The sequence below is a fragment of the Chanos chanos genome, chromosome 8 (genome assembly GCF_902362185.1).
Source record: "Chanos chanos chromosome 8, fChaCha1.1, whole genome shotgun sequence".
NCBI lineage: Eukaryota > Metazoa > Chordata > Actinopteri > Gonorynchiformes > Chanidae > Chanos > Chanos chanos.
The window spans coordinates 9,088,755-9,099,971 of NC_044502.1; the positions used below are offsets into that span (position 1 = coordinate 9,088,755).

The 11,217-nt window shown below is 42.6% G+C and overlaps 1 protein-coding gene across 1 annotated transcript; it reads right to left on the reverse strand.

Annotated features, from left to right (window-relative positions):
* Nucleotides 1-4,865: 4,865 nt before the first annotated feature.
* On the reverse strand, nucleotides 4,866-8,557 carry hmgxb4b (HMG box domain containing 4b). Its single transcript, XM_030782565.1, has 11 exons — nucleotides 8,429-8,557; nucleotides 8,193-8,271; nucleotides 7,772-8,080; nucleotides 7,244-7,456; nucleotides 6,949-7,103; nucleotides 6,764-6,845; nucleotides 6,402-6,466; nucleotides 5,725-5,842; nucleotides 5,439-5,632; nucleotides 5,178-5,300; nucleotides 4,866-4,964 (listed from the first exon to the last, which is right to left on the reverse strand). Exons 1-11 carry the CDS (start codon nucleotides 8,555-8,557, stop codon nucleotides 4,920-4,922), a joined length of 1,512 nt encoding a protein of 503 aa, XP_030638425.1. The 3' UTR covers nucleotides 4,866-4,919.
* Between the last annotated feature and the right edge of the window lie 2,660 nt (nucleotides 8,558-11,217).

The following is an 11,217-nucleotide window of genomic DNA, read 5'->3' on the forward strand; positions in this document are numbered from 1 at the left end:
AACGCTCTGTCCCATTAAGTAGTCCCCACAGGTGAGGAGCACCATGGAGTGCTGGAGCACACCCCGCCCGAATATCTCCTCCAGCTGCTGAGGCACACGTTGCTCCACCTCGGTGAACTGGCCCACGGGAACCAGAATGAGGAACGCGTGGGGGCCTGGGGCCCCCAAATTCAGGGCCCGCGCTGTTTCCCTTTGGACGCTCCCTTCGATGCTCCCGCCGCACCAGTACCAGCGAGGAGCTTCGATAAGGGTCAGGCGCCTGCCCTCCGCCACGCCGCGACGCACCTGACACTCCCTGGAGGAGCAAGGGAGCAGAGACTTCTGCTTCAGCAGAGTGTCGGCCGTTAGGCTCTTCCCGCAGCCGATAGTGCCCACCAAAACCAGACGCAGCTCCGGGGAGCCAGGCGGACTGTCCTTCCATTCCTCACACATTTCTGCAAGGGGAGGGGAACAGAGAGAAAAGTGTTACAGTATCACAAATATTACAGTACATTGTGCAATCATAAGTCACATGACTAACTTTGTACTGTGAGATAACAGCATTTTTCATCACATGCTTTTCATTTCAAAGTTTCAATCTGGTAGCTCCTCTATTTTGCCATGTTTGGGCATTAATATCTTGATAAGTATTGTTCCTAGTTGGAAGGAACATAAAAATATACCTGGGAACCCTACCCTAATTAGTGTAAGTGGCTTAGAAAATGAATGAATGAATGAATGAATGAATGAAAGGCTTAGAAAATGAATGAATGAATGAATGAATGAATGAATGAATGAATGAAAGAATGAAAGAATGAATGAATGAATGAATTTGCTTCATTTCACATCATTTTCAGTAAAGTTATTTGAATTTTTATCTTGTTCTTTTTTAAATATGGGATATAAAATTTAACCACTCCAATGAATATAGCATCTATCAGAGTTAATGCCTTTTTCTATAATGGGGCCCTGACAGTAAAGAATATAGCTTGCATTAATGACCTGTAGTAAAATGAGCCTACAAAAAACATGTGTTTCTTTACTCTGTTCAATATTTCAGAGGCTAGGACACATATGTAGAGATAATAATGGAAGACCTTGCTTCCCTGAATTCATTATGGATATTTTTTCCTAGAGGTAAAATAATGCCCTTAACTATGTGTATTTATCTATGAGGGGAACTTGGAAGGACATTGGCACTTTATACACTAAATGACCATACATTTAGTTATTTCCACATACATTTTCCTGTTCCTACCAGCTACCCTACATACCATTATGGTCCTATGAAAATGACTGAAAAAGGCTACCACACCCTGTTTTATTCTCAATAACTTCATGTCCATTAGTGGTAAAGACCTCGAATATTGGCTCAAATTAATAAAAGATTGTGTTTGGAGAAAAAAATAATAATTGATACCATATGGGTGCAAAAAAATGGCTTTATAAAACCCTCAGTAACAACAAACTGACTTTATTTGTCACACACACACACTGAGCAGTGAAATGGAGCCTCTGCATTTAGCCCATCCCAACACCAGTGAACACACACACACACACTATGAGCTAGGACCAGTGGGCAACCACCATCGCCAGGGGGGACGGTACACCTATACTCTAGGTCTTTTTGTCAGTGCCTTAGTCAAGGTCACTGGGACAGGAGTCTTACGAGTACTGATCCCAACATGCATTTCTTTGTGGTGGGAGGAAACCGGAGCACCTGGAGGAAACCCACGCAAACTCCATCCAGAAAGGACCTGGGACTGCCAGGATTCGAACCCAGGACCTTCTTGCTGTGAGACAGTGCTAACCACTAGCCACCGTGAAGCCCATATAACTCTCCTTTAGGAATTTTGCACTTTTTTCCAAATCTAGGGCCTTATTGAAGATCAATACGCATGCTGTACAAACTTTTGACGGTTCAGTCATAAAAGCTGATGTCTGTAATATCTGTAAAACTAGTTTTGCGTTCAAAAGAAGGACTAGTTTCTAAAATTTGGGGAACAAACAAACAGAGCTCACAAAGTAAGGAACGCTCACTTCACCATTTTGCCGAAATTTTTCAGTGGCGACTGAAACAGAGCGGATCATGTTGGAGTCAGGAGCTAATAGGCCAAAATGTTGAACAATGGTTACTTGTACTGAAATTACTGCAACACAGAAAAGAGAGAAGACATCGGAGGAGATGGTCTGTACGATCATTGAACCGATTGAGGCAGAAGGAGGGTGATGCTACCAAGCGGACCAATCAGTTGTTTGCGACGCGTAGTTACATTTCTGGAGAGGTGCGCGTCAGGCTGAGGCGTAGATTCAACGCAGAAGTATAAAATTGGCCTTATCAGAGAACATGTTTGTCTTCCATCCTACAAAGTTTGGTGAGGCAAGGAATAATACTTTTCAAGATATTAATGCCCAAACATGGCTTCCGAGATAAGGCCTCTATGTGAGCGTAAAAATGTCAAGGGCCAAAAAAATACAAAAACATTGCAATTGAGCAAAAATATTTTACAGCCTTAGTTTTGGGACCCAAACATTATATAGACAAACTCTGAACAAAATCTGTGCTGCAACCCCTTTCCTGGATTCTGTCTGATTTGACACTGAATGACCCATAACGAGAGAGAGAGAGAGAGAGAGAGAGAGAGAGAGAGAGAGAGAGAGAGATTGAGTTTATACACACACATATGTGCATATAATCACTGCTGATTTTTCCCTTTCTCAGGACATCTCTTTTGATGTCCACAGTCTTCTTTACCATAGTTTGTATGCGTGTGTGTGTGTGTGTGCGTGTCTCAAGATATAAAAAGACTCCACACAACTCCTTTTTCACACACTCCCAATCCCTAAAGCTTGCTGGGCCAGTCCAACAGCATTCAGTCATATGGGTAAACACACACACGCAGACACTGCGGTTTAGAATCACCTTCCAAATAAGTACCTTGTCAGAATACAATGCAACTTAAACATCCGTATAGCATCAAGATCATGCAGGCCACTGTGTGGTGCAACAGGTTAGCCAGATTAAATGATTAGGATCTTTAGTTTCACTCTGAAACAGGTCCGCTAAGATATGTTGTTAAGTTTCGAACAAACCAATTATTGATCTGTGTCCATAAAATGGATAATGCCTTTACTAATGTGAGACTGGATGGCACACAACAGCATCTTTGACATGATTATTCACAAGTTAATACGTCTTTTAACATATCTCATACAACATAAATTGTACAAAGAACAATCGCGTAAATATACGAAATAAGACTTCATTTTGGTCTGATTTTAGCGTTGAACAACCAGAGAGATCCCCGAGATGTATCTTTAGTTCAAGCCTAAGACCTGATTTTTACTCCAGTAAAATCATTGTCTACATGTTTCCAAACTGATTCTCAGAACATATATAAAAGAGGTCGGTTCAGACTACAGATGCAAGAACGAACCAAAAGCCAACCATGATTCAACAACAGACGAATTCAATTCTTACAGTTTGACTTACCAAAACCCGAAGACTCGAGCATTTCCCTATACGCGCGTGTACCGTCACCACCTCCTATGCGTCCTACTCAGTTCTTTCTCTTTCCTCTGTCTCTCTTCCACTTTCTTTTACCACTAACTCCTTTTTCTCTGCCTCTCACCTACTCACCTGCCTCTGTCCTCCCTCTGTCTGAAGTATGCGGTTTTCCCCTCCCACCTGTTCACACAGTCCTCGGTTTCTTCTCACTCTCACTGACACACAAACACACACTTGAGTTCTTAATCGAGCCAGTTTCATTGTTTCAGAGACTTCCATGCATTCCATCCTTGGGTGGAAATGGAACTGCCATCATGTGTGTTAATCACTGCACCCATGCCCCGGCCACGCCCGTCCTCGACAAGCCCACGTACGCTCTTGGGGTGTATCCCTGTTTTTTTTGCACATGAACAGATCCATGCACAACTGCTGAATGGCTCGTCGCCAATATATTGGCCTGTTTCAGAAATAACAATTAAATTAAATGGAAATACTCACTTGGTTAGAGCTAAAAGTAACAGTCCTCCAGGTAAGAAAGCTGGCTTCCTAAAAACTATACTTCCTTAAAAAGTAACGAATGGTACACCCGCTGTGTTACTTAAGAGAACATGCAAGAACCCTATGGTTTGTGGAAATGTGAAATTCACTCACTATCTAAGCCGCTTATCCTAATCGGGGTTGTGGAAGGGTGCTGGAACCTATCCCAGCGCTCGACAGTCCATCGCAGGGCAGACACACACACACTCACGTTTAGTATCAACATTTAGTGTCTCCAATTGTGGGAGGAAACCAGAGCTCCCAGAGGAAACCCACACAGAAATGGGGAGAACATGCAAACTCCACACAGAGAGGACCCTGGCCGCCCGTCCGGGAAACGAACCCGAGATCTTCTTGCTCTGAGGCGACAGCGCTACCCACTGCACCGCCATGCCGCCCCAAATATGAAATTTTCGATCTAAAACGTGACGTTGTTACAAGAATCACCTGAGACAATACTAAGTAAAACTGTAAAAACAGAATAAAGCATGAACATGAAAAATGTGTGATATGAGGTATGAGGTCACCACTCAAACAGTACATTCTTCTAAAGAAAACAGACAAGCGTCCAGGATTTAAAAGAATTCACTAAAATACCTTTAATTGAAAAAGAAAAAGAGGAGAAAATAAAAAGAAAGTCAGTATCAGAGACGATAAAAACGGAACGACGGTTTAAGAATCGGGATAAAAGTAGAAACGTCTATGTGGTTTGTCCAGTGCAAAACTGTGCAATTTTTCAAGTCCTTCCACGTTCAAAAAAAAAAAAAAAGAATATTATTTGACCCGATGCAGGCCTAAGAGTGATGGGGGGGGCGGGGGGGGGGGGGAGCTGCCTTCATCGATCCGGTACATCTCCCCTGTCCAGAGCCGTGTGAGGAGCTGTGTACAGTTGGCTTCACAAACCCGGCATTACGTATGCAATGTTGTCCAGAGTGTTTGACTGAAAGAGAAAAACGACAACTGTTTTAGTCACGTCAAACCGAGAATGTTCCAGACCAAAAAAAAAAAAAAATGGGCCTAGGCACACTGATTGTTTGGCTCTGATCAAATTAGTGTGAAATACATTACACTGGGTTTGCTTTTTAAACTCAAAAATTAAAAAAAAAAGAAACAAAAGAGAAAGGTAGGTGAGAGAAAAAAAATGGACAATCACCAGTACGTGTTGTGGGCATCCATTAAGCTCAGGAACCTGCGCGGTCAGACAGGCCAAAGGACCGAGAGCACATAACACAGAGTCCAGCAGCACAGAGAGACTCCCGGACACAGTCACCATCCCCTACAGAGACAGAGAGAGAGAGAGAGAGAGAGAGAGAGAGGAGCATTTGTGATAAGATTTCATGGGTACAAGTAACTTTAGAGAACAGCCACTTTCACGTGACAGAGAATCTGATCGCCGTCGAACGCAGGTGCCTACCTCTGTCTCCTGTAGCCGGCGGCCAATGAGAGACAGGGATTCTCCCAGGAGCTGAAGGTGAGCGGCGGCATCGATCGGATCCACGTCGGGGTCTCTGACAGGAGAACGGGCCGGTTCCTGCACCGCCACCAGCGCCGCCGCTCCGTTCTGAGACGGAACCGTCACGCACTCTATCCTCTTCATAACGCCCGAAACTAAAACCCAAAAACGAAAAAACGTAAACGCGACTCAGCTAGATGGTTCAGAGACGGATGCGAGAAATGGTTTAAACGCGGTGATGACTGACCTTTAGCCTTGGTAGTGTCTTTTGGGGGTTTGGAGAATTGCTGCTTGACTTGCTTGACTGGGCTGGCTTCTGATTTCATTTGTTTGTTATGCAAGTAGTGAGCTCTCTCTCTCCACACCTGCAATCAGTGTGAAACCCATTAAGCATAAAACACTCCTACAAGACAAAGCCCCTCCGTGTTTCGGCCACGGAGGGGCAGCAGAAATTCACTGAATCTGATTTGCAGTTTTACCCTGTTTTCTACTCAAGTTTGGAATGCCTGAATTTCTCCAATATCTTAAAAGTTTCTCCCTGCATCTCAGTCAGTTCAGTAAAAGTTAGTGAGGACAGCACATACTTCCTCCAAATGTAAAGTCACAGCGTTTTTTCACTCTATCAACAGGATTATGAAGTGACGTTGTGCGATTGGAGGAGAACGCCATTTGCGCCACGCTTGTAAACAACACGGGCACCTGACCGTCAGCGAGCGCTGAAGACCCGTGAGAGGCTGAACAACCCTGGCTGACACGCCCTCCCAAGGAAAGAAGGCCATTAGTCATTGGCTTTCTCTTGGAGCTCCAGCCAATCTGACTGTGCGTGGAACAGCTGAGAACTGAAGCACTGGACACGTCGGTCTTGCTCAAACGCATCTCTGGAGGATATTTTGTGTGAGACACTCTTATAAAAGAGACACTGACCTGTTTGTCTCCCTCGGGAAGCTGCTTCCAAGCATCAGCCAGCTTTTTGCTCAAGACTCCGAAATCTGCAAGACAAGAGAGGACAAAGTCACCAAGGTACTAAGGGTAGATTGATATTGTGTGCTTCTATCGTTTGTACTGCATCGGGCTAAAATCACATTAACAAAATTAAGCTAAAATAAGCGTATTATTACCATATAATGACACTAAAACATAAAAACACAACACAGTACTGACATGAAAATGCCAAACTGTGTTGCGATGATATTTGCTGAATTTTTCTGCTTCCTTGTTATGTATCAGTGCACGTTGTAAAAACGTCAGTTCGTCAGTTCATCTTGTTGCAAAATGAGAACACCTACCAAGTCCCGGCTGTTCTTCATTGATACTGATTCTGTACTCTTTACAGAAAAGATTATACGCTGTAAAACTCTTCCTCTTCACCTGACACACAGAGAAAAAAAAAAAGTAAAAGAAACTGTGAAAATTCTAAAATTGCAACCGTGAGTCAACCCATGTAAAATACAATTGCTCTTTCCGACCCTACCTTTTCTTTTTCTTTCTCTTTCTCTGCCTTAAACCTGGCTTTCTCCTCCTTTTTCTTCTTCTTTATGTTCTGGTCATGAATGAAGGACCCTTGGCCGCCCTTCACGTACATCTCGCCGCCTGCACTGCCGTTGACTGACCCATGAGAGTGTCCACCTGGAGAAAAGACGAATTAAAGGGTATATAGGTTTACATTACTGTAAACTGCACAAAAACACAAAACTACACAAAAATAGTATTTCTGAAATATCGGTCCTCATCAACATGGGCCTTTTAGCCACTGCCGTCCTGCTTACTTGACGAGCTTTTCTTGGATGCTTTAGAGCTGTGCTTTCTTTCTTTCTCCTTTCCCTTGTCCTTTTTCTTCTTGCTTTTCTTGCTCTTCTTTGTCTTCTTGGTGTACTTCGAGTAGGAGTCATCGATAACGAGCTCCCCAGCCTCCAGCTCTTCATCAGATGAGGATGATGAGCTGTCATCATCTAGCTGCCCATAAGGTCCTGCATAATGTCCTGCATTAGAATGAGAGGACAATTAAGACATTAGTCACTAATACACAATAATGGCGCTAGTAAAAGCTCTATTTTTTAAGTTGTTTTTTTTTTTAAGTTCACATGGTAAATACAGTTTCAAGCATAAACAAGAAAAACAAAAAGGTTTGCTTTTTGCCAGAGTTGTTGAGGCTCCAGAGCTATAAAGCTTAAGCCCAGTGGTGGCCCGCTATTTTGGTTCTTCAGTTCATAACGTTTGGACCATATATCTCCAAATGTAGGGCCACAAACAAAACCACCCACAAAGTTAAAACATTTTTTTTTTCCCATTTATACCTTCAAGCTCCACCTCCTCCCCCACGATCGGAAGCGGCTCTTGGACATGCTGCTTCTTTTTGACGGATTTCGGCACCATCATGCCGTCCCGTCTGCGGTCTTTCGAAGAGAACATGGGAGGGCACATGGGTTTTTTGGGAGGAGCGATGCTGGGCTCCGAACCCCTCGCCATGGGAGAGGTAATGGCCTGGAGGAGGCCCATGGCAGTGACTGCAGGCTGAGGTGAAAAGGAAGAAGCAGAGGAGGACGCGGAGGGACGACCGTCTGACGACTTCTTCTTCTTTTTATGATGCGATCCGGACCCATAATCTATATGCCGGGAAGAGATCTGGCTTTAATGGCTTATCAAAAGTCTTATCAAAAATGGCTTTGTACTGTTATGTTCTTGCACATATTTACTGCTTAAATATGTCTTACTCACCACTGTAAAGGGATTCTTCATCATGTCTTTTCTTCTTCTTTTTGGGGAATTCACCACCACCATAGAATCCATCGAGTTCCTGAAAATATTAGTATGATCATGAGTAGAGAAAAAAACCTATAACCTTATTACTAAGTGAATATGAAAAAGAAATGTTAAGTGATATTGCACATGACAAAAATAAGTGCATCACAGAAGCAAATCTAATGACAGAAGACTACAGAAATGGAACCCACCTTAGGTCGTTTCTTGGAGGACTTGCGAACTTGAGCATCAATTTCCTCCTCCTCTCTCAGGAGGTCTTTGTAGGATCTCCTCTTCTCTCTCTGACTGCGACCAGCGACAAGGCTTACCTCTCCTTCCATATCTAAAAAATAAAAACATACAGTATTTCAGTTATCACAACTGAAGAACAGTCCGTGCACAAGTGCAATGTTAATTTTACAAAGCATTGTATGACGCTCGGGAACCGCAAACAAGAGCATCGTTATCACAGGGCTGCACCGATAATAAACTTTTTAGGAGCCCGCGCATCCCATAATCCAACTTTGGACTCTTGCATTCACCACAACTAGGAGGGCTGGCTTACATTAGCAGGTCTCTGATGTTGCTTAGGGCAACGCGCAGCGTGGTGGTCTTCGCCAGCAAACAAGTAACCTAGGTAACAGCTAAGCTAGACAGATAGCCAAGTTAAACAGTCTAGTTGCTAACGCTATAACTTTGCGAGTGATGCTTATGTTCACATAAATGGTACCAGAAACGTAGAGAGCTAGCTGCAGGAAAAAACATGCTGAGGCGAAAGCATGAGCAGCGATGCTAGGAATTATCAACAACAAAATGCAATATCTCCCGCCTATGTTTGAAAGCAGTTCAACACACCAGGTCCTCCGCGGCGGCGGCTGTTCACACAGCTGATGTTGGAATAGCTTGGTGTTTATGCTAGCTTTGCCATCGAGCTAGGTTAACTTCAATATCCAAGCTAACTAGCTATCTTAGAGATAATGTTGGCTGGCTAAAAAGCCTAGCAAGGTTAACTATCTTTTTAGGCTGCAGACTAGGTAAATAGGTTAACAACTGATAAAACCTCTACGGAGTCTATCTATGTCTTTATAAATTGTTATAAAGATGTTCAAGTAAAGGATAAAACAGTACTTTTCATTCATAACAGGTTAATGTTATTTAGCTAGCTACCGTAAACTTCATGCGCTCGCAGTCGCCATTTTGGTTATTGTAGTGCTTAGCCGAGGGAACGGCTGCACAGCGAGAATGTTGCCTCTGATGGCCACTTTGGGTAGTCGTCATGTTTCACAAAGCGGCAACGCGAATAAGAACAGTAAAGAGATTTGTTCATAGCCCATAACGTTTCTTTCGAACACTTTGTTGAAATGATTTAACTGTACATTTAATTTCTTTTCCCACGTTATTAACAAACGATAACTTTGAGTTTTAGTTCGTAGAAAGCAAATTGATCCAGCAAGTTTATCCCTCACTCCGTAAACAATTGTGCCTTAAACTTTAATATAGTAACCCTTTTGATAGCGAATAACGCACTTGCAGTTGATTTAGCTCTAAGAACCACGTTTGTCTTCTGTGTTGTCATATGCCCACTGTTTCTATATGTGATATAGATAGATTGGATTCTTGTCCTCTTACTGTTTAACTACCTTTAAAGGAATTCTCACAGAAGACGTTTCTGTTAACAGATTTGCTCATGTACAACACGTCGTATTATTTTCATCAATTCTGGGAACAGAATCAAAATCCGAGGGTGCATGTATAAGTTCCACTGGAGCAAACTGAAGCACAGCTGTCAATAGAAAGAGTGGGAGCTACTCCTGAATGTTACTCATTGTTTACTGGTACAGAGTGTTTTTTATGATTAGTCGTCATATTGTGCTTACTCATGTTTTCTAGTCTGAGCGCTCTCCCGCCCGTCGCTAAAGTGAATGCAGAATAATGATTTCAACATTCAACCCTCAGCGCCCTCTGGTTTTGCACAGTCATGGTTCAGATTTAAAGAAACATACTTGTCGTTGAAATTTGGCACACAAATCACGTCCTTATCAGTTCGGTGCGGTCAAGCACATCCCCTCATTCGCATTTACTCATATCATAATGCTATAATTCTGTTGATGCCTAGGACAAAATCAAAGACTTACAAATGAATTTTTCAGCCCATCTTAAACTGCGATTCCTGTAACAACAAATTGTTGAAATCCTTGTAATAACTGCAACCAAGTTTGAAAATGTGTTAAGTGTTTCCTGCAAAAACAACAACAAAAAAAAAATAAAACAAACAAACAAAAAAAGTTGCAGCATTGCAGTATGTCTATTGCACAACTACTAAGTCCTCATTTGTCAAGATTTGACTGATTACAAGGTCTGCCTACCCCACGGTGTCACTGAGAAATTACATAAAAAAGTTCTTAAATATGAAACTGCAACACAGCTCTTCAAGAAAACAAGTGGAGACAGAAGTAGATTATCAATCTAATGTATTGTTCTGTACAAACACAGACTGTGCATATGAGGCAACAATAAAGAACAGTCAGATCAGCAGAAATGTTACCCGAATGAAGTTGAAGGTAATCATCACTTATCTAGTTAAACATTGCACTTGAATACACAGGGGCAAGATCTGGACTCTTGACTCAGAAAAAGGTAAAGCAAAACAGTTTTGTTCCGTTTTTTTAATTGACTGTTGGTACACGTCCCATTCCAAATGTGCCATTCTGTTTCACTGCGTGGAAGTAAGCAAAACAAAGCCCAAAGTTCGACTAAACTTCAAACAATGTGGTACTCACTACTTAGTGAGTAATATCAATCGGTAATACTCGTCTGAGGGTATCCTGAGGTAACAGAGTGAAAGACAAAAACAAATTATATACCAAATATGTACTTGTAATCATATGATCGAGGCTAAGCATGAGTCAGGATTTCAACACTGATCCTGGTTTGCCTTCCCCCCTCCCTTCCCGGTCTGGAGAATGTGCTCTGTCATGTTTAGCACAAGGCCCTCCTCCCG